The sequence below is a fragment of the Delphinus delphis genome, chromosome 21 (genome assembly GCF_949987515.2).
Source record: "Delphinus delphis chromosome 21, mDelDel1.2, whole genome shotgun sequence".
In the NCBI taxonomy this organism is placed as follows: Eukaryota; Metazoa; Chordata; class Mammalia; order Artiodactyla; family Delphinidae; genus Delphinus; species Delphinus delphis.
Window position 1 is genome coordinate 14,942,313 of NC_082703.1, and position 24,685 is coordinate 14,966,997.

Below are 24,685 nucleotides of genomic sequence, written 5' to 3' on the forward strand. Positions count from 1 at the left end.
CCTCACACCTTAAACATTAACTCTAAATGGACCATGAGCCAGAGATCTAAATATGAAGAGTAAAACTCTAAGACTTGTAGAAGAAATTTTGTGACTTTAAGTTAGACAAAGCTTTCTTAGGCCTCAATAAGCATGAATCATTAAAAAAAAGAGAGAGAGAGAGAGAGAGAGAGAGAGAACAAAATGGAACAAAAACCTCTGTTCTTTTAAAAACACTGCAAAGAAGAGAAAAAGTCAAGCCACTGGCTGGGAGGAAATATTTGCAAAACACATCTAATAAAGAATTTGTTTTCGGAATATATAAAGAACCCTTATGATTCAATAACAAAATGGCAAATAACCAGACTTTAACAAAGGGGCAAAAGTTTTGAAATGACACTTTATAAAAGCAGATATATGAATAGCCAATAAGTACATGAAAAGATGACTGACTTCATTAGTCATTAGGGGAATGAAAATTAAAATCATATTGAAATACCACTACACACTAAAATTAAAAAGACTAACCATACCAAGTACAGTATTGGAGAGGATATGGGGCGGCTGGAATTTTTCTTCATTGCTGGTGGGAATATAAAATGGTTTAACCAATTTGGAAATAGTTTGGAAGTATTTTATAAAGTTAAATATGCCCTTACCAACTAACTCCCCTTCTGGGTATAACACAAGAGAAATAGTAATATGTGTTTACACAATACTTGTATGAGAATATATATAGCACCTTTTTCCATTTATAGGTAATTCTACAAAAGGCATGACTATAGTGACAGAGATGGGCTTGCCAGAGTTTAGGAATGGGGGTGAAGGCGGGGTGAGATATGCTATAAAGTACCTGAGGGATTTTTTGAGGGTAATGAAAAAAAGCAAATTGGAAAACAGGAAAATAGTTGCAACATAAGTAACCAATAGAGTGTTACTATCTATAATAAATAAAGCGCTTCTACAAATCAAAAAGAGCAAAAAAGAAACTATCCAACTGAAAAAAAATCAGTGGATTTTGTGAACAAGCATTTTGCAGAACATATGGAGGTGATAGAATTGGGAAATAGAAACTCAGTATTCAAATTTTGATCTCGCTGAAAATTCTCTGACAAAAGCAAATCATCAGAACTCTGAATTCTCTGAAAATCAGATACACGCCTTCACAGAGAGGTGGGTAGGGAATTGCTGCTTAGAGAATGATCACTGTCTTGGAGTATGTACATACAGAAATGACATTCCCAGTGCTGTGTTATTAGATCAAATTATATAAGAGAATTATAATAAGGCACTTCAGATGTGATCAATAATAAAATGGATTTGAATAGTATCATGAAAGACTTACTCTATGAATTGTTATTAGTATCATTTCATGCAGTGTTATTAGTATGGCATGTTAGTAACCAAAACAATAAAAACATTTCAACTCAATAATGATAGTTTATTATTGAATTGCACTATTATATTAGGATATAATATATCCTAATTGTGTGGCCATATATTCCTTTTCAGCGTACCTAATGGAATTTTTAAAAATGCTTATTTAAGTGAACAGGCATTTTTCTAACAATGTCAGCAAAAGAACATATGGTTTCTTCCTGATAAAAAATAAGCCAAAAATCTCTTCTTGAACATATTAAATAAGAAGAGAGAAAAAAGGAAAAAAGTGAAACTCTTACTCTTCTGACTGGCTTACAAAAAGCTAAAGAAAGACAAGTCAGAAGAAGAAAGTAAAAAAGAAAAGCCTTGAGAAAAAAAATGGTAGAATTAGGGGAGATGAACATTAGCAATCATTTGCATAAATTAAGCTGTACAGGAAATGACAGTGTGCAAACTTCACTGAAAAGGGGCATCTGAAGTGAAGGTTGAGCTGGTCCCCATTGAAGGAAAAAAAGAAGATGGTGAAGGGCAGTGGAGTTTTTAGCAAGTTCTTCTTTTGGACAAATTCCTTTTCTTTTGTTTGTTCCTGCACTGCTTCCCTAAACATGAATTGGAGACTTGGGAAGTTCTGACCCTAACTTTCCCTCACACTCATTGTTGCCTTGGGCTTCTTGGTCTCTGAGACTATTCAATGTGTGGCCAGTGGCCACAATGTGTGGCCATCTCTGACCATCTGTCCAGATGGTCAGGGTCTGGACAGATGGTCAGAGATGAGCACAGAAATAAAGAGGAAGCATTTAGAAACAGCTGTAGCAGTTTGACAGAGTAATTCTATGTCTGTTGAATCTAATGATAACATACTTTGGCTTCTATTTTTTTCTATTTTGTGTTTTTCCCCCAATTTCATTTTTCTAGCACTCTTTTTTTCATTATATTTTGAAATGATATGTGTCCATGAGAGATTGAAAAACAGTTGGTCACCATAAATAGTTTAGGAAACCCTGCTCTAAATGTATGTATAATACATCTAAAGAAAATGATTGCTTGAGTATTTCAAGGGGGTGATACTTCAGCTATCTTGTATCTACATAGAGAGAAAAAGTAAAACACTGTTTTGTGAAGTGTTTAATCAGCCGCTGAATTAAACAATTGTCAGTATTTGCACATTTCTTGCTATTTGTTGCTTACAAATAAAGCAACATGGGAAGAATTGTTAATATCTCAAATTGGAAATTGAAAAAAAACATTAAAGGAAATGGAAGTATTTTTTGCCTTTGGAAATTTCACGCAGAGTAAGTGGTTCATGTCTACCACCAAGACTATAGATCATCGGTGATGCAAGAACATCCAAAACTGAAATATTTGAAGAAAAACAGAGGATGGATGATGGTAGGAAACAGATCAGGCGATTTTGTCAGTTAGTGTAAAATATGATTGTTTTAAAGTAAGCCTCCTTTTAATCTAGCTAGTTTTTAAGAAATGGTTAGCGTTTCTTAGGAGGATGATTTGCTCTAAAATCTTTAGAAGCAGCTCTTTTCTTTAGTTCTCTAAATTCATATGTTATCTCTTTTTTATCTTAATGGTGTCACTTGTTATTTATTATCATGAGCAATGGTCGAATTATAATAAAGCAGAATCCAAGTTTCAAAAGTGTATCATCAAAACAAAAACATAATTCAAAATCTTCTGACTTTTTTCTAACCTCTTCACTAAATCCACTGTGATGTATACATATTAAAAGTCCTCTTCAATAGTGACTACAGTTGCTATCTAATGGGTTTCTGGTATTGTAGCTCATCATTGAAAACCATTTCTGTCTCTTTTTCTAAACTGCTTAATAAAGAGTTAAGAATAAGGATGTCTAGATCTTTGCAGCTGGGTTAATACCACTGATTAATTTTAAAAGATTGACTATTCTTAGTGAAAATTATAATTACTCTCTGAGGTCTGTTGGAGTCTGGACTCATCCCATTTTTCCAATCTTCTCTCCTTCCAAACACAAACTCCGTGCTCCTGCTGGCTGGGCTGCACCATTGCATCACGGTGCCTTGTGCATTCCCACTAGCCTAACTTTGCCAATACCATTTTCCTTGCCTAGGAATGGCTCAGATCGTCCTTTCCAGTTTTTCACAGCTTTCTGTTCCCCCAGATCCTTTCTGGATCACTCCAGCCCAGGTGACCTCTCTCAGCTGAATGTCTAGAATCTCCTGACTTTCTTACCACTTAGCTGTTGCTACTCATCTTGCCCAGCAGCCTGGAGGCATTCTCAAGGGATGTGTCCTCAAGGTCTAGAACAAGGAAATCCTGAGCCAACTAAACAGAAGAGGCAGGAAAAGCAAGATATATCGACATCACCTGTTCCCAGTCCTTCCCCTCCTTTAACCCTGGCCCTCAGCTTTTTGGTGGAAGGAAGAGAGAGAAAGAGGGTAAGAATGGGCTGACATTTGCCTGGACTTGGATTAACCTGGAGTAGGGATAATAGGGTTCACTGAGGCGAAGCTGAAGACTGTAGACTTACTAAATAATTATAATATTTACATCAGTTGTCAGCAATATATGGTAGTGATTTTTCAGTGTCACTTGGGCTGTTTCTAGGATTCCAAAATTGCAAATAAGGTATGTTTGTTTGTGTCATTCTTCCATTTCCCTCTCTGAACATTTTCACTCCTGAAATCTCTTCCTTTTCCTTAAGTCATCCAGGCCTTCTGTCATCTGACTGTTCAGAGTCACCACTGCACAGTTTATTCCTTCACCTCCAAATACCCCCCCATCTCACAGTGGTTGGAATTCCTGTTATGGAGTGCTTGTTAATACTTGCTGGGAGATTCCAAGATGAAGGTCAGCTCTGTGAGAGGAGGAGAGGGGTGTAGGGCTGTAGAGAAATTTATATCTAAAACAAGAACCTGGTCCAGATAAACATCTCCTTATCAAATGTGAGTGAGGGAACAACCAGGACCTCTAGCTCCTCATTGCAGTCATTGTTCTTTTTATCTCCTCCTATCATGTCTGCATCTGGAATTATTTCCACTGCTTTAAAATGCTGTTATTTTTGTTTGATTAGGCAATGAGTAGGCTGGCTAGTGGCAAATATGTGAAACTATATGACACAATAGGGCATCTCTGATTACTTTGCTTGTTCAATCAACTTCTCATATGTGTGTATCTTTTCTCTCACCTTTACCATAAGCTCTCTGACGCTAGTGTCTTAAACAGTTTTATAAGCCCTGCACACTATTTGGTAAAAATAGACATTCAGAAATATTTCTGATTATATTTATAAAATATGACATTTCTCTAGTCTTTCAGTGTCATGATAATTTTTCTTAAGCCTTAGGATTTTGTTATGCAGTACAAACTCTGAAGTACATAATGAAATTTATATGCATGTGGAAGAAGAATAAATGGGAAGCTTTCATTGACATTAAGCAATGATCCTTAAACTTCAGTGTGGATAAGAATTCCCTGGAGAGTAGATTACATTGAAGATTCTTGGGCCTAAGAGACTCTGATTCAGGAAGCGTGGAGGAATCCAGGTATCTGCATTTTAAAACAAATATTCTAGAAAAATTTGAGGCACATTTTAACAAATCTTACATTAAGAGAGTATGCTTTTACTTTCAATTAAAAACTCCATTTTTCTTTCAAGCAGAAAATTTATAAATGTTCTTTATGTATAAGACATTCAAAGATAAATCAGACATGGATTTTATTATATAATATGAAAAAATAAGCCCTAATAATCATAACAAAAGGCATAAAAGGATAAAAACCTTGTGAGAACTTCAAATATAGTATTGAGAGTTCCGGGAAAAAGGGCTCATTTCAGAGTAGTGGAAATCTTGGAAGCTTTCAAAGAGGAGGTATATACAGAAATTTGAGATAGTATAAAAGGAAATTTTAGGAAAAGGTAACAGTATTAGCAAAGACACTGAAGTAGAAAGTGCAGGATGTGGAGAGTGTGGGCATTCCTGTGATGGAGTCTCAGGGGCGGTTGGAAATGAGGTGGGTAGTTTGGCTGAGTAACTAGGGCTGGAGAGTGTGCAGACATCTTTATTTGGATGAGACTCCTAAGAGAAAGTGTAAGGACAGACAAGAAAAGAAAATCCAAACATCTAAGCCATGTAACATTTTTAAGGCTTAGGAGGGGATTCAGTGAGATTCAATCATAACTATTATTGTTAATTATATTAAATATGGTATAAATGAGTTCTATGATACGAATATGTAACTTTATTTCTTTGTGCTCTATGATATTAACATCTATTATTTGAGGCAAACAAAATAAGACTCCCAAATTGTAAGATTAACACCAGTATTCAATCTATTAAAATAAAAATCAAAGCACTGTCTACCTAAGGTATTTCTAAAATATAATTCCATAGAATTGACCAGACACATATATATTTTTTAACGTCTATATCACTTATGCAGACACTTAAACAAATATAAACCAGGCTAAATTCTAGAGAATCACAAAAACATTATGAGGTATTCCTTTGCTCTCCTTCCTCTTAAAGACAAAACAAAACAAAAACCTGAAACCCCTAAGGGTTAAATAATTTCACTAAAGAAAACAGAAAGGAGATAAGCTGAAGTCATGGGAAATGGTAAAGAAAGAGCAAGAGGCTGGAAACCTACCACAGATGCAGCAAAGATTTTCCAGATGTGGAATTCTTCCTATGGATCTGTGCTGTCAGCCTGGCTCACTTAAGTTCTACCAGGAAAAAAAAAGGCTTCCTTCTAATTTCTATATGTAATCTAACTAAACCTCCTTTGCTGAAATTTTATATTTTGTTTCCTCTAGGAAAAAGTCTTGCTATCTGTGATCTGCAGTTATTTTTTAAAAACTAGCTTCCATTCCAGATGGGAGCGCCTTTGGAACGCCTGAAGGTATTTGTCTGTGTGTCGGATATCTCCATTGCGAAAGACATTTCTAACGTCTCTTTGTCACAGTCCTTGTGTCCACATCACAGAAGGCCAGGGCGCTGCCTGCATGTGAGGATGGCAGGGTCACTGCTCTGTTTATGTTCTGCTGTCAGGGACCATCTGGAAGCATGGCTCCTGATTAGCTGCAGAGCGATGACTGCCATCTCAGAGTCAGGGCCACACATCAGACTTTTTTTAAAAGGCCCCCAGATTTGGTGCTCAAAAATATTACAAAACAATGACGGTTTCATGATATAATAAATAAGCTGGCACCTCGATTCACCAAAGTCACAAAATAAGAAAATCCTTATATCCCCCCTTCCAGTCACCTGGCTGAACTTTGTTTTGCACAGAGGAAAGCTACTGTTTCCCTCATTGCAGCTGGAATGCAGTCATTGGTGGTCTTAGGGGAAAAAAAGTCATAGAAATGCCCCCACATCCCACAAACGTAGGTGACTTTTTAAAATAAAAAAGTGCTAAGTCATAAAATACAAGTAAGTCTAGTAGAATTCAGACTTTTTTCTTTTAAAGGCAGCTTATTTTAAAAAATGTATCAACTGTCTCACTCCCTGATCATTTGTTTGTTTGTATTCTTTCCTCTTTTGGTTTTACATTGTTAACTCTTATTATTTAATATCTTACTAATTACATTTAGTGGAATGAGAGAATGTGAAGCTAGTCTACTGAAAATATGAAATTGTTGAGGGAAACAGCACTTGACTCAAACAACTTACAATGCACATTAAAAACCAAATGGCATGGTCAGGATGACGTTAAGTGATTTCAAAAGGTAAATACAAGATATGATGGTGTTGACGTGGTTGAGGGTGGCTGAAAGAGGGGAGACATGTTCTATGGGCTGAAAGGTAATTACAAAGTAGTGATATAGTTCTGTGGCCTAAAAAGGCAGTATAACTGTGAAAAATTATAATTTTATTGAACATCCACTATATATGTAGTTCTTGTTAGATCTTTTAGAGTAAACTATAAACAGGAGACCAAAATATGCCATGGTTCTTCACTGTGGCTGATTATAACATACTTTGAAGGCTTCATATATATATGAAGCAGAAAATAATGTAAGACAGGTAAAATTAAATGACAGACTATTTTTGATACTAATTATATTCAATAGGAATTTGGAGAAGGATGTCTAATCATCTGAGTGCAAGGAACTCTTTCATGTTAGGTCTAACTAAAAGCCTGAGGCGTGAGGATACAGAGATACCCTGCAGGTGTGGGGTAGGGACCTCCTGAGAGTTGCAGCTGACACCTAGGGAGTCACTGGGACAGATGCAGCTAAATTTTCCATCTCTTTCTCTAGTTTGCATTGTCTCTAACTTTACTTTATTGGCTCAGTTGTCCCATTATCCCACTCCTCTTTGCAGAATGGTTTTCTCTATGACTCCACCTAACACTATATGTGAACTTTCAGCCAAAGCACTTGTTGCAGGTTGATTGAGTCTGTCTGGATTATAATATGCAGGAGAGGGAGAGGGAGAGAGGAGGAAGAGGACGAGGAGGAGGGAAAGAGAGAGAGAAGGAGACTGTCCACCTGTCAGGTCACTCAGTTTTTCTCTGACCTTGAGTCACATGTGCCCCTCACCCCACCCGCCTGCCCCCAGTCCAGTGGACTCTGGTCATGGGTTAGGATAGGGGGGTCACAGTGCACATAGGCTGCCCCTTTCCAGGGCAGAAGATAAAATGAGCAGTGAAATCTGTCTGACTCAAAGGAAGAGTTCATCCAAGAGAAGAGCAATTGAGGAGGCCTTGGGCAAAAAGAGGCCCTCAAGCGAATCCTTGAAGGAAGCGTGTGATTTGGAGAAAAAAATAATAGAAGAGTATTTGGGGGACATTAAACTTCAGGAGCAAAGGCATAAGGGCAGAAATATGTAGATCATATAAACTATATGAATTATTACAGTTTTATTAATTTTGGTCATACTTTTATTAGAATCAATGGTGCTGTTAGGTAGGAAGAGGTAGAAAAAGCATCAGCTTTGGAGCAAGAGAGAGTCATGTACTGTGGAGCTTAGTGTGTACTAAAGCTAATGCAGAGGAAGCATCTCAGAGATGGCAAGGTAGGTACACAGCAAATAACAGCTGTTGATAACATATTTAGTAGTAGTATTGTTCTTTTAAAAACTTGGAGAATTCCGAAGGAGAGAAATGAAGAAATCATGATCAACGGTTAAGAGAAGAGAGTTACTTTTGCCTAAAGAAGAAAGGATAAAAGTTAACAAAAGTGGACTGTGTAATATATTTTATGATCAATGAGTTTAAAAAGTTTTTACACTAAAAATGTGTTAAATAAGCACCTTTAACTGTGGTATACCCAGACAAAGCAATGTTAATTCAGTACTTAAAAGAAACAAGCTATTACATCATGAAAAGACATGGAGGAACCTGAAATGCATATGTGTAAGTGAAAGAAGCCAGTTTGAAAAGCCTACATGCTGTACCATTAAAGCATCACAGAGTAGATTCCCTGCCCTAAAAATCCTGTGTTCCATCGATTCATGCCTCACTTTCCCTAACCCCTGGCAACTCCTGATCTTTTTACTATGTCCGTAGTTCACTTTAAAAGAAGGTCATATAATTTGAACTGTACTTCCCATTCAGTTTTTCTGTGAATCGAAAACTGCTCTAAAAAATAAAGTCTATTAATTCAATAATCTCCTCTTTCGTGCACACCAAGTGTTTTTACATTTTTTTTTTAATGATTGCTTTTATTTATTTATTTATTTATTTTTGGCTGTGTTGGGTCTTTGTTGCTGCATGCGGGCTTCCTCTAGTTGCATCGAGCAGGGGTTACTCTTTGTTGCAGTGCATGGGCTTCTCATGGCAGTGGCTTCTCTTGTTGCACAGCATGGGCTTTAGGCATGTGGGCTTCAGTAGTTGTGGCACGTGGGCTCAGTAGTTGTGGCTTGCCAGCTCTAGAGCGCAGGCTCAGTAGCTGTGGCACACGGGCTTAGTTGCTCCATGGCATGTGGGATCTTCCCAGACCAGGGCTCGAATCCATGTCCCCTGCATTGGCAGGTGGATTCTTAACCACTGCATCACCAGGGAAGTCCCAGTGCTTTTTAAAAGGATGCTGACAAGACTGTTGGGAGGCAAGGCTGAGACAAATAACACACTCAATGGACAATGACAATCCACATGTGATTAAGAATGAAAACGACCAGTACAGACTATATATGCTATAGATGTATCATTTCAAAAAATATGAAATTATCATGAGCAGGAGTTGTCATAGGAGACTTCAGGGTGAAGGTGGGACCCAAATGAGACCTTGGGGGATGGGGGAGTTAATTTCTGGAAGGGAAACAGTTGGAACAAAGGTCAAGTTATGCAGAAGCAAATTCAGGAGAAAAGCGAGGCTGCTACCATGGTTACAGCGGAAGGTGCAAGTTAGGGGAGGATGGGAGATAAGGTTGGAAAGGAAGGGAAAGGTCTGATTAAGGAAAAATTTGTTCATCAGCCTGAGGAGTCTTGGCACTTAAACCACTATGTACAGCACAGTGGTTAAGAGCAAGCACTCTAGCCTGTGTTGCTTGCTTTGAATCTTGCCTTGGCCATAGGGTGACTTTGGCTATTTTAGGAAGCCTGAGTCTCAGCTTCCTCATCTCTATAATGTGGAAAACATTATGTCTCCCTTATATGGTTGCTAGAGGATTATATGAGGTCATATCTATAAAGTGCTCAGAAAAGTGCAGGCACAGAGTAAATGTTTGATATTATTATTCATTCCACCATTCATTTGACAAACACTACGTCAAAAATCTCCTAAGAGGCTGGCACTACATAGGTGCAGGGAAAATGTCTGCCTTTCAGGACATCACAGCACAGCAGGGAAAACGTCTGGATAAATATATAGAAGACCATAGACTTAAAAAGGTAGATAAAGAAATGATGAAGTGTACTGTGTTGTCCTCCATTTATCTACTTCCTTAAATCCATAGGAAAGACTGATTTAACATTTGTTTTAAGAAGAAGTTTATCACCAGGATTAACAAAGTGTTGTAGGTAAATATACTTCAAAAACAAACAAACAAGCAAACAAACAAACTCATAGAAAAAGAGATCAGGTTTGTGTTACCAAGGGCAGGGAGGGGGAATCAGATGGAGGTGGTCAAAAGGTGCAAACTGCCAGGTATAAAATAAATCAATACTAGGGATGTAATGTACGATGTGATTAATATAATTAACACTGCTGTACGTTATATATGAAAGTTTTTAAGAAAGTAAATCCTAAGAGTTCTCATCACAAGAAAACTTTTTTTTCCTATTTATTTTGTATCTTTATGAGATAATGGATATTCACTGAACTTATTGTGGTGATCATTTCATGATGTATCTCTGTCAAGTCGTTATGCTGTGCACCTTAAACATACACAGTGTTGTATGTCAATTATATCTCAAAATTGGAAGAAAAAAGAAACAGTTTACAAAATTAGCAGTTGGGAGTCACTGGAATGTGTTTTCTGGGGAAGCTCAATGGTTAGAAAAATTACAAAACAAAAAGCAAACCCCAATTTTGTGGGCGAGTGTGGGCTTTTGGTGACCATTTTGTTTAAATATCACTTGTAGAATTCTATAAGATCATTTCTACCTGATTACAGTAGTCAGGACAAAATAGCTTCTTGTATTCATAATCCATTCTCCTGAAATGGCCAGATTGGTGCTCTGGACAGCCTGCATACAACAATATGGGTACCAGCCTTTTCTTGGGCATTGGTTAATTTGTTATGGTTGTTAATTACTGTCTTAGATTTCCCGCTTAGATAAATCATATCTCAAAATCATATATTAATTCTAAAACACAAATGTTTATGGATCAGTATGGAAGAGATGTTGAGCTCAAACTTTTGCCTACAGAAACACAAATCAAAGCCCTTCAAACCAATGGAAGGTCAATAAGAGAAAGAAAGTACAGTCACACCAGCAGAATTTTAGGTCATTTCATACTCAGACAGGTCAAAGTAATACCTAGTTATAGGTACTTTTCCAAAGTAAGTGTACCTCTCTGAAGAAATTAGAATTAATGTACAATTAACTTGTGGGTACATATTTGTGTATATATTCAAACTATAATAAAAATAACTGAACTGCAAACTGGGCAGTCTATAAAGGTAAATATTTGAAGGCATCAGTTGATCTGATATGATGAGATATGATTTCAAACTAAATGAAAGTTGCATCGCTTTGTAAATAAAACTGATAGAAAGAGGCCTTTTCCTAAATTGTATTTCTTTAGGGGAGATTGAAAGTGACAAATAAATATTTCTACTAATAAGGACAGTGTCACAGTTCTAAGAGGGAAGTTTATGGCAATGCAATCCTACCTCAAGAAACAACAAACATCTCAAATAAACAAACTAACCTTACATCTAAAGCAATTAGAGAAAGAAGAACAAAAAAGTCCCAAAGTTAGCAGAAGGAAAGAAATCATAAAGATCAGATCAGAAATAAATGAAAAAGAAATGAAGGAAACAATAGCAAAGATCAATAAAACTAAAAGCTGGTTCTTTGAGAAGATAAACAAAATTGAAAAACCACTAGCCAGACTCATCAAGAAAAAAGGTGAGAAGACTCAAATCAATAGAATGAGAAATGAAAAAGGAGAAGTAACAACTGACACTGAAGAAACACACGGATCATGAGAGATTACTACAAGCAGCTATATGCTAATAAAACGGATAACCTGGAAGAAATACACAAATTTGTAGAAAAGCACAACCTTCTGAGACTGAACCAGGAAGAAATAGAAAATATGAACAGACCAATCACAAGCACTGAAATTGAAACTGTGATTAAAAATCTTCCAACAAACAAAAGCCCAGGACCAGATGGCTTCACAGGCGAACTCTATCAAACATTTAGAGAAGAGCTAACACCTATCCTTCTCAAACTCTTCCAAAATATAGCAGAGGGAGGAACACTCCCAAACTCATTCTACGAGGCCACCATCACCCTGATACCAAAACTAGACAAAGATGTTACAAAGAAAGAAAACTACAGGCCAATATCACTGATGAACATAGACGCAAAAATTCTCAACAAAATACTAGCACACAGAATCCAACAGCACATTAAAAGGATCATACACCATGATCAAGTGGGGTTTATCCCAGGAATGAAAGGATTTTTCAATATACGCAAGTCAATCAATGTGATAAAACATATTAACAAAGTGAAGGAGAAAATCGATATGATCAACTCAATAGATGCAGAAAAAGCTTTTGACAAAATTCAAACACACATTTATGATAAAAACCCTCCAGAAACTAGGCATAGAGGGATGAATGAATCAATGAATTTGGTAAAGTAGCAGGATACAAAATTAATGCACAGAAATCTCTTGCATTCCTATACACTAATGATGAAAAATCTGAAAGAGAAATTAAGGAAACACTCCCATTTACCACTGCAACAAAAAGAATAAAATACCTAGGAATAAACCTACATAAGAATACAAACGACCTGTATGCAGAAAATTATAAGACACTGATGAAAGAAATTAAAGATGAAACAAACAGATGGAGAGATATACCATGTTCTTGGATTGGAAGAATCAACATTGTGAAAATGACTATACTATCCAAAGCAATCTACAGATTCAATGCAATCCCTATCAAACTACCAATGGCATATTTCACAGAACTAGAACAAAACATTTCACAATTTGTATGGAAACACAAAAGACCCCAAACAGCCAAAGCAATCTTGAGAAAGAGAAACGGAGCTGGAGGAATCAGCCTCCCAGACTTCAGACTATACAACAAAGCTATAGTAATCAAGACAGTACGGTACTGGCACAAAAACAGAAATATAGATCAATGGAACAGGATAGAAAGCCCAGAGATAAACCAACACACATATGGTAACCTTATTTTTGATAAAAGAGGCAAGAATATACAATGGAGAAAAGACAGCCTCTTCTATAAGTGGTGCTGGGAAGACTGGACAGCTACATGTAAAAGAATGAAATTAGAACACTCCCTAACACCATACACAAAAATAAACTCAAAATGGTTTAAAGGCCTAAATGTAAGACCAGACACTATAAAACTCTTAGAGGAAAACATAGGGAGAACACTCTGTGACATAAATCACAGCAAGATCCTTTTTCACCCACCTCCTAGAGAAATGGAAATAAAAACAAATATAAACACATGGGACCTAATGAAACTTAAAATCTTTTGCACAGCAAAGGAAAACATAAACAAGACGAAAAGACAGCCCTCAGAATGGGAGAAAATATTTGTAAATGAAGCAACTGACAAAGGATTAATCTCCAAAATTAACAAGCAGCTCATGCAGCTCAATATCAAAAAAACAAACAATCCAATCCAAAAATGGGCAGAAGACCTAAATAAACATTTTTCCAAAGAAGATATACAGATTGCCAACAAACACATGAAAGGATGCTCAACATCACTAATCATTAGAGAAATGCAAATCAAAACTACAATGAGGTACCACCTCACACTGGTCAAAATGGCCATCCTCAAAAAATCTACAACAATAAATGGTGGAGAGGGTGTGGAGAAACAGAACCCTCTTGCACTGTTGGTGGGAATGTAAATTGATACAGCCACTCTGGAGAACAGTATGGAGGTTCCTTAAAAAACTAAAAATAGAACTACCATATGACCCAGCATTCCCACTACTGGGCATACCCTGAGAAAACCATAATTCAAAAAGAGTCATGTACCACAATGTTCACTGAAGCTCTATTTACAATAGCCAGGACATGGAAGTAACCTAAGTGTCCATCGACAGATGAACGGATAAAGAAGATGTGGCACATATATACAATGGCATATTACTCAGCCATAAAAAGAAACAAAACTGAGTTATTTGTAGGGAGGTGGATGGACCTAGAGTCTGTCATACAGAGTGAAGTAAGTCAGAAAGAGAAAAACAAATACCGTATGCTATATATATGTATGGAATCAAAAAAAAAAATAGTTCTGAAGAACCTAGGGGCAGGACAGGAATAAAGATGCAGACATAGAGAATAGACTTGAGGACATGGGGAGGGGGAAGGGTAAGTTGGGACGAAGTGGGAGAGTGGCATGTACAAATATTCAGTACCAAATGTAAAATAGCTAGCTAGTGGGAAGCAGCTGCATAGCATAGGGAGATCAGCTTGGTGCTTTGTGACCACCTAGAGGGGTGGGATAGGGAGGATGGGAGGGAGATGCAAGAGGGAGGAGATATGGGATTCACTTTGTTATAAAGCAGATTCACTTTGTTATAAAGCAGAAACTAACACACCATTGTAAAGCAACTATACTCCGATAAAGATATTAAAAAAAAAAAGGTCAATGTGAGTTAAAATATGGAAATGCAGAACTGCCCTATTAGCCTGTTCTGGTAGTTCATAGCCACCTCTTCAAAGCTGACAAGCCATTCTTTCAAGGGATCAATGGGGGAGCAAAATGTGCAGAAGACTTTTTCGAGGAAGAAATTTCAAGGTTGTCAAATACTGTGAAAAGTTATGGTCATTGACAGACCAGAGATTAACGAAGTGCCTGCATGAGTTGTTTGGTATGTCACATAAATGGATTAATTTAGAACTATTTCTTGAGCATCTGCTCTGTGCAAGATCATACACTGGGTGAGGGGCTGACAAAGATGAAATGTGGGGTTTATGCCTTTAAGGCAGTCACAGACTGACAGGGAAGAGACTACATTAATCAAATTTAGGAATCACTAAATGCTGTAGAAAGATACAGCCGCCTTTGGATAACCACTCTAAGTGCAGGAGGTAGGATATATATGTGTGTGTGTGTGTGTGTGTGTGTGTGTGTGTGTGTGTGTATATATATACACACACACATATATATACATATATATTTTTTAATTTTAAACAGTTCTTTTTAAAGGAATTTTTTTCTTTTTAAAAAAATTTAATTAATTAAATTATTTATTTATTTATTTTTGGCTCTGTTGGGTCTTCGTTGCTGTGCGCAGGCTTTCTCTAGTTTTAGCGAGCAGGGCTACTCTCCGTTGTGGTGTACGGGGTTCTTATTGCAGTGGCTTCTCTTGTTGCAGAGCATGGGCTCTATGTGTGTGGGCTGAGTAGTTGTGGCTCGCGGGCTCTAGAGTGCAGGCTCAGTAGTTGTGGCGCACGGGCTTAGATGCTCCGTGGCATGTGGGATCTTCCTGGACCAGGGCTCGAACCCGTGTCCCCTGCATTGGCAGGTGTATTCTTAACCCTTGCACCACCACGGAAGCCCGGTAATATCTGAATTGCAACTTGCTAAAAGAGAAATTATCGTGTACTCATGTTGCTTGCAATGTAATTGAGAAGAAAAGGAAATATGTTTGATTGGTTCTGGTGATACAGTAGCTTTGTTTTACCTACTTGGTAATAAAAGAAATATCAATAGAACGTTAAGAAATAGATTTTAAAAATTATCTGTATTGAAAAATATCCTATGAATTCGAAATCTCTGGCATTTAAGAATAGCTTACTTGTATTTTTCATGAATTCCTTGATACCTAAAAGCTAATGTGTTTCCTCTCAACAGCCCGCTCAGCACAGCCAACTTTTCATGGATTAGTTTACATTAAGTTTCAGAAAAACTGAGAGGTTATGTGTGGGCATACCCTAAATTCCTTTCTCATAAAAAAGCAGGCAAGCAGAGACCATAATACTAAGAAAAATGAAATAAGTGAGTGTTCATAAGCCATTAGTAAAGAAATAATGAATTTCATTTTCTGAGGGTGAAAGGGAATAAAGAATTTGGAATGCTGGCCAAAGTCCAGCCTGGCCTGATAAAGACAATTTTCAGATCCTGTCCAACCCTGTAAAACAGCTGGGGGTCTTTGCAGTTATAGAAAGTGCTTCACCTACAATAGAATGATAGGATTCTACATTTAGCTTTGGGAGTATTGTGCATATAAAGTATTTGCCGATTTATTTATTTATTTATTTAAAAATTATTTATTTATTTAATTTAAAAAATTATTTATTTATTTAATTTTAGCTGCGTTGGGTCTTTGTTGCTGTGCATGGGCTTTCTCTAGTTGTGGTGATTGGGGTTACTCTTCGTTGCAGTGCATGGGCTTCTCATGGCAGTGGCTTCTCTTGTTGTGGAGCATGGGCTCTAAGTGCTCAGGCTTCAGTAGTTGTGGCTTGTGGGCTCAGCAGTTGTGGTACACGGGCTTAGTTGCTCCGCGGCATGTGGGATCTTCCCGGACCATGGCTCAAACCCGTGTCCCCTGCATTGGCAGGCGGATTCTTAACCACTGTGCTACCAGGGAAGTCCCCTTTGCCGATTTTTTTAATATGTCATTTGTTCTTTCATTTCCCAAACATCAAGCAACTACAATAATGCCAGGCACTGGAAACAGAATTGAATGAAACAAAATTCCATCTTTCAAGGTGCTTACGGGCTAGTGAGTGAGACAGCACTAAAAACGACCTGATCTGTACTAAAATAGAGACATAAAATAAGGCAGTCTTTCAAAGAACAACGCTGCAATCTAGCAGTTCTAGTTTTGTCTTTTCATCAAATCCCTTTGGATCTATTGATACTGGAACATGACAGAGTTGAATAGATCACACTGGTAATTCTCTGAATCAAAGAAATGATGATCAGACTAGAAAACGAGGAATGTCTTTGCATTTCAGTTTTTTGTGGGTTTTTTTGGTTGTTTGTTTTTGGTCCTCTGCATTTCCCTTCTCCGTGGTCAAAAGCAGCCAAGAAAATTAATACCAAAAGGCGCCAAGTCTGGGCTTTGTTATTTAGTATGTTTACAAGGAGCTTGGAATGAAATTATGAAAATCCTATTTTTCCCCCTCACACGGGTCACAAAGAAGTGCTTGATTTCTATGTTCTGCCTTACTAGCCACAACACAAAGTTTGGAGAGACTATGAACCTGTCATAGGCTTCTGAAAGCTATCTTTCACAAGTGTTTCAGGCTATAATTATTCATTATCTTGATTTTTAACATTTTTCTGGCCAACAAAATAACCTAGAGGCAGGAGAACAAACATTCTAGGAAAAATGACCAAGGAACGTAACCAAAGTTGGATTCTGAGTCACCTTTCTCAATGGTGCCCTTCACACACTTGTATGCGATAGATCCCCAAATAACATCATTAAATAGTTGCCCAGCTGAGATATTTGGCAGTTGTGGGGGCAATAGGCATAAAGGGGGGGCAGTTTTAGAACCATGTTAATTCTAAATGATTAAGATGGGAGCCAAAGCATCTTTGTGATAATTATAATTAATTGGTTAATGTGTATTTACAGAACACCCACTATGTGCTAATAGCTGTTTTAATTACGGACCATGCAAAGACCACATTCCTGATCTAGAAAAGCTCACAACCCAGAGAAGAGAACATACAGCAAAGCAAGATGATAAGACTGTAATTAAAAACACAGAGTGTTCTAGGAACACCAAAAAATCAAGGACTAGCCCTGCCTGGGAAATAATTCATTAAGGAGGTGTTATTGTTGGACAAGTAGAATTTTCAAGACAGAAAAGGCAAAAAGAAATTTGCCATTTTTGGCTCATGATTGTGGTCTGTTTTCTATGGGCTGCCATGTAGTCTGACAAAATTTGTGTTCTATGATTTAATTTTAGAATGAGAGATTTCATATTACTCCTTAATACTACTTCTCAAATACGCTCAGAGAGTCACATTTTGGTGACTAAAATGCAACTCTAATTTTCTAATTTACATGCTTCTAGGCAATAGGGAACACATTCTAAATCATAAGGGTAGATATTTTTCTCCTTCATGTGATTGAATGAAACTATATTCATTTAGGATGAAGAAAAACACGGTCCGTATCTTCGCTTTTTCTTGGATAAGTCATTTCTCTCTTTCTCCCTCTATCTTTACCTATCATCTGTATTTTTAAAAAGGCAGGGCACGATCTACGTAGAAGTAGAAAGATCCAAAGTTAGAAGGGGTTCTGTGGCTGTATGTTGTGGCTGAAGTTGGACAAACCAACCAACCAATGAACACAAAGGAATAGAAAGAAGAGTAAACATTGGTAGGTCTATCAGTGAGACTCCTAGCAGGAAACAGATGGCACCCTGGGTAAACTGAGGGGAGTTTAGTAACAGAACTATTGATAAAGGTGTAGGGGAACCACAAGGCAAGAGGAGAGAATGGTTGTCAGAACCTGGTAACCTGGGTGGAAAAGGCCAGCAGTGACTCCTCGGGAAGCCGAGCGGGGAATAAACTACCCAACCTCACAGCCGTACTGTCCTCCCAACCGTCAGTCTCTTGCTGGGCCTCCTCACTGGTGCGACAGGAAAACTGAAAGGAGGGCAGCCCATTGATTTTGCCCACACTGGTCTGCCTGCAGGTCACAGAGCTGGGGAGAAGCAGGGTGGAGGGTGGGTCTGAGGGGTGAACTGGGCATATCCAATACCATATACCACACCCAGATTACAAATGGCCCGCTACGTCAAGCAGGAAAGTTTGATCTTATCCTGTCATTAGTAAGGAGGCCCAACAAAAGTTGAAGTAGAAAACGATATGATCAGGTGATGCTTTTCAAAGATAACTTCGGTGACAGCGTAGAGAGTGAACAGGTGTAATGATCAGTTAAGGCAGGGAAACAGCTCTGGATGCCATCTCAAAGTCCAGTGCAAAGTGAAGGCTGCTTTAAAACAATGGCAGAAAGAATGGACACGGGATGATTAGGTGGCAGTGTTGACAGGACTGTGTGCAGGAGGTCAGGGAGGGAGGATGGGAGCTGGGTAGACAGGATCCAATTACCCCAGGGTCTAGGGATGCTGGGGAGTCCTAGGAAAATGGGACTCAGGGTGTACATTTCTTAGGGACTAACCTTTTGTGAAAATCAGATTATCTGTTCACTAGAGAGAATTTCACCTTAATTGAGCTAGGAATTTCTAAAGAGATGTTACAATATGGCCAAGTCTGCCTATGCTATGATGACCTCTGTCTGAATTAACTTACTCAGAGGCTTTTGGAGAAAGTGATCTCTTTCTTCCACATGGACAGCTGGCTCAGCTGTTAATTGGTGCCCCAAGGAAGCATTTAAGAACTCTTGGAGCATGGGAGGGAGGGAGGGAGACGCAAGAGGGAAGAGATATGGGGATATATGTATATGTATAACTGATTCACTTTGTTATAAAGCAGAAACTAACACACCATTGTAAAGCAATTATACTCCAATAAAGATGTAAAAAAAAGAACTCTTGGAGCAGACCAGAGCAGCAGTAACACAGCTAGCTTCCATTTGGCTTGCACACATACTGGTTATAAGCACAACTCATTACCATAAGAAACAGCTACCATGTTTTAGAGCCTACTTTGTGCCAAGCATTGTTGCCTTACAATAACAACATGGCAACTTCTTTATTTATGCTTTAGAAATGGGACAATGAAGAGGTTAAGTAACTTGCTCAAGGCCACATGGATAGGAAGCAGATGTGCTGGAAAATATATCAGTGGCACTGGGCCCATTCTTTACAGATTCTGGTGGCATAAGGGAAGTTAAATGAAATTATTCTGTGTTGGATACAATTACACATATTGATGCTTGTGTGATTAATTCTGATTTTTAAAAACAAATTTATTGGACTCTATTTCAGATCTGGAGAATACACATTCCGATATAGAATTTCTTGAGAACAATATTTTTATTTGATTCTTTTCCTGGGAAGCTTTCTGAATAACCTGGGTTAAGAATTTTTCAATTGAGAAGAGGAAAAGGGGGACGCTGGCCCAATGAAATATGCTCAGCTAGAGTTTGAGTTCCTTCCAGGCAAGGACCATGCCTTGTTCATAACTGCTTCCTTGATAAAACCTAATATGATGCCTACTATATGTGGCTGTTCAGTAAGTATTTGTGGAATAAATGAACCAATGGGATGCTGTTTCAAAATAGTCTCCCCTTGGAGGGTTTTGTCACAAGCAGCAGAATGATTCCACTAGGCTGAATTTACACAGCAGCACGGATCAGAAGAGAAGATGGTTACTTAAAGCACACACTGGGGCTTCCCTGGTACCACAGTGGTTAAGAATCCGCCTGCCAATGCAGGGGACATGGATTCGAGCCCTGGTCTGGGAAGATCCCACATACCGCGGGGCAGCTAAGCCCGTGTGCCACAACTACTGAGCCCATGTGCCACAACTACTGAAGCCCGTGTGCCTAGAGCCTGTGCTCTGCAACAAGAGAAGCCACCACAATAAGAAGCCCACGCACTGCAATGAAGAGTAGCCCCCGCTCGCAACAACTAGAGAGGGCCCTGTGCAGCAACAAAGACCCAATGCAGCCAAAAAATAAATAAATAAAGCACACACTGGAGCAACCACACAACTGCAACTCAAGAATTATTAATGGAATGTTCCCAAAATGATTTTGTTTAGAGCTTCACAAAGCCTGGTGGAGTTGGTTCCAGTTGGCGTGGATGAGAGGTCACATAGATTAAAATAGATTTTCTTAATAAGAAACAATAGGCTACATTCATCTAGCAAAACAGAGGGGAAAAAAAAAAATGACAGGCCTTATGGGTGGGAATGAAGCTTAACCCTATTTAGAGGCTCAATTAACCCCCCAGAAGATTCAGTGGGTCCTCTGCCTTCCTTGCCATTCCTCTGTCTAGCAGAGCTTAAAAATAGAGATTCATAAAGAGGAATAAAGAGATTCACATCTGTGTATAAAACACTCAAAATATTTTAAATATGGCATAATAAATTTTAGAAATAGAAGAAATTGATTGGACTTTCATGGTCCTTTAAAACTTTTTGAAATAAATCATACTGTCTTTTGAATTGGCAAATCCGTTACCAACTGAATAAAATATTCAAACATAACCCTTTATCTTGACATATAAATTCATTGATTAAAAAATCATTTCTTTCTTATATTTATATTGTCAAACAAAATTGTATTTCCTCTTAAAATAATCAGTACATTCTCAAGAAATCTAAATTAAAATCCATTGTGGAGTAAATTTCCATCATTCTAATATTTTAATACACAGAAGCCAGGTTCTGCAGAAATCAGCCCATCCTGGGTTAAACATCAGAGATGGGACATCCAGGGGCCTGGTTAGGTCATACATATCCATTGGTGGATCCTACCTTTCACAGATCGTCTTGCAGAACCTCTGTGAAAGGAAGTTATCAACTTTTAAAATTTGTGCCCCAGCAGTATAGAAATGACCAAAAGATATCATTAAATAGTGACAATTAATTTCATGTTTTTGTTTTTGTTGGGGAGGAAAATATCCAGGATTATGACAAAAAGTGGTGGTTGCATTATATTTATGCTCTCTGTTTAATTAGCTCTTTGTTTTAATAAAATTATCTTTAAGAGAAGCTTGATAACTGAAATGCTTCTCCCTATCAGATTGACATCATTTTAGTGGCAGAGGGAGAAGTCTTTGCTTCTCCAGTCCCTCAAGCAATGGCATTTCCATCCCTCCTCACTCTTTTCCTCCAGCCAAGAATTCCTATTCTAATTTTCTCCTTGGGGTATGAAAGAATTTGCTGATTTTCTGGAATAAGATGACAACTTTGCTCTGTTACACACTTTGTTTAAATTGCAGCCACTTTTGCGAATTACAGAGAATGTCACAACTCAAGATAAAGCACAACTTTGGCTAAGTTTCTTTTTCTTTGTGATGCAAATGCTCTCTTAACCATTTATGTCTTGTCCGAATGAGATAGCTGATACATCTATTATTGAAGGTATTAGAGCTCTGGAATGGTAATTTGAATTCGTTTAGTATATATTATTAATCCAAGTAATACCAATGCATAGATAAACTAAGCAGTTTTTCTCTTGAACTGACACATGATGCCAGTTCAATATTTTCCTTCTATTCTGAAGGCTTACCTTTCAACGTATTAGAGAGAAGAGGCCAGACACAGCCTAAACAGAGGAGAACACTTTAGCTCATGGAAGAACACAAACTATGAAAACTTGTGTGTGAAAACTATCTGGCAGCAAAAATCAAATCACTGAACTTGACAGAGAACATTCCCCATATAACAATCCTATCAGATCAACTCAAATGCGTTAGTGTAAAGTCACTTGAAGTCGTGACACCTTTTAGATGATACTCTAAACTTTTAAATTGGCTCAAAAATTACACACGTCTAAGAGCTAAGTGATATGCTTCAAGTTTGGTAAAGCACCTTTAATCAGTTTTTTAAAAAGATGATTATTATTACACAGAAAACATAAGACAATATTGAGGAGGATCAAAAGATTTTTAAAAAGCACATAATTCCATCAATTCAAGTCTAATTTTTCATATTTCTGTATTTCTCATTAGTCCTTATCCATTTCCCATAATACTGTTAAGTAGTTATTATCATAGCACAAAGCATAGAAAATATTATAATTTTTCTCTAGTACAACTATTCATATTGCTTCACAATTATATTTTTGATGGTATCAGCTTTAAACAAGTACAACTTTTTCTAGGACTACTAAATAAGCTACTAAGATTTTTAAAAATCTTGATAATTATAGTCTTCCTTCAGTATCCGCAGGGGATTGGTTCCAGGACTCCCTGATGGACACCAAGATCCACAGATGCTCAAGTCCCTTATATAAAATGGCCCAGTGCTTGCATACCACCTACACACACCCTCCTGTATACTTTAACTTCATCTCTACATTACCTGTAATACCTAATACAAAGTAAATGCTATGTAAATAGTTGCCTTTATGGCAAATTCCAGTTTTGCTTTTTGGAACTTTCTGGAAGTTTTTGTTTTTACAAATATTTTCAACCCAGGTTTGTTGAGTCTGTGGATGCAGAACCCATGGATACGAAGGGCCAACTGTATTAACAACAGATGTCCAAAGACCATTCCTCAGTACACTGAATGACATCTAATTATTTTCCTCAAGAAAAAAGTTGTGGTTGCAGTTACAGTTAATGCTACAAGAAGTACACACCTTATTCTAACAAAATGTAATCCTATGCTAGAAAACCATATTTTTTCCTACATTTTGAGCAAAACTTATTTTTCAGGAATTCAACCATAACTTTTGCCCAGAGACTGACAAGATGTATACATTTTAGATATTTAATAAAATATCTATACGAAGATGGAATTTTATTCTAAAATAGGTAGGAGTGAAAACACAACCAATGTCAACTTACCAGCCTTTTCCTTCTCTGAAGTACCTGGAATAGCCTGAAAGAGAAAAAAAGCCACAAAATTGTGGTATTACTAGAAGGAAACAGCAAATAACTTTATTAGGAACAAAATGATGTCCCATAAATGAAGCAAAAATTAAATAGAACCTGACACTAGAAATATGAGAGAAGAGGAACTGAATAAATTTTTTTTTTCCAAAGAAGGCATACAAATGGCACATGAAAAGGTGCTCAACATCACTAATCATCAGGAAAATGCAAATCAGAGCCATGATGAGACATCACCTCATACCTGTAGAGTGGCTATCATCAAAAAGACAAGAGATGACTAGTATAGGCAAGGATGTGGAGAAAAGGGAACCCTTGTGCACTGTTGGTGGGGATGTAATTTGGTGCAGCCAGTATGGAAAACAGTATGGAGCACAACTACTGAGCCTGCGCTCTAGAGCCTCGAGCCACAACTACAGAGCCCGTGCCATAACTACTAAAGCCCTCGTGCCCAGAGCCCGTGCTCCACCACAAGAGAAGTCACTGCAATAAGAAGCCCATGCACAACGAAGAGTAGCTCCCACTCGCCGCAACTAGAGAAAGCCTACGTGCAGCAACAGACCGAAGGCAACCAAAAATAAATAAATGAATTAATTTATTAGAAAATGAAAAGAGGATATCAAAGAGGTATCTGCACTCCCATATTCATTGCAACATTATTCACAATGGCCAAGATATGGTAACAGCCTCAGTGTCCATCAATGGATAAATGGGTAAAGAAGATGTGGGTGTGTGTGTGTGTGTGTGTGTGTGTGTGTGTGTGTGTGTGTGTGTGTGTGTGTGTGTGTGTGTGTAACGGTACATTATTCAAAAATGAATAAGAAGGAAATCGTACCATTTGCAATAACATGTACCTTGAAGGCATTATGCTAAGTGAAATGAGCCTGACAGAGAAAGACAAATACAACATGGTATTTTTAATATTTGGATTCTTTAAAAAAAAAAAAAAGTGTGCAACTGATAGTATGAGAGAGTAGAAAAGTGGTTGCCAGGGGCTGGTGGAGTGGGGGAAATAGGGAAGAATTAGTAGAAGGGTATAAACTTTCAGCTGCATGATGAATAAGATCTGATGAACTAATGAAAGCATGGTGATTACAGTTGATAACATTGTACTATATAACTGATATTTGTTAAGAGAGAAGAACTTAAATATTCCCACCCCCACAAAAAGTATATGAGGTGATGGATGTGTTAGTTAACTAAAGGGGGAATCCTTTCACG

At 37.7% G+C, this 24,685-nt stretch overlaps 1 protein-coding gene across 2 annotated transcripts in view; it reads right to left on the bottom strand.

Moving 5' to 3' along the window:
• Positions 1-24,685, bottom strand: part of DLC1 (DLC1 Rho GTPase activating protein) — a 389,008-nt gene that overhangs the window by 183,299 nt on the left and 181,024 nt on the right. For both annotated transcript variants that reach the window (XM_060001270.1, XM_060001274.1), the window contains exon 4: positions 23,420-23,453. In XM_060001270.1, coding sequence (XP_059857253.1) covers positions 23,420-23,453 — 34 coding nt within the window. The remainder of the gene's footprint in view (positions 1-23,419; positions 23,454-24,685) is intronic.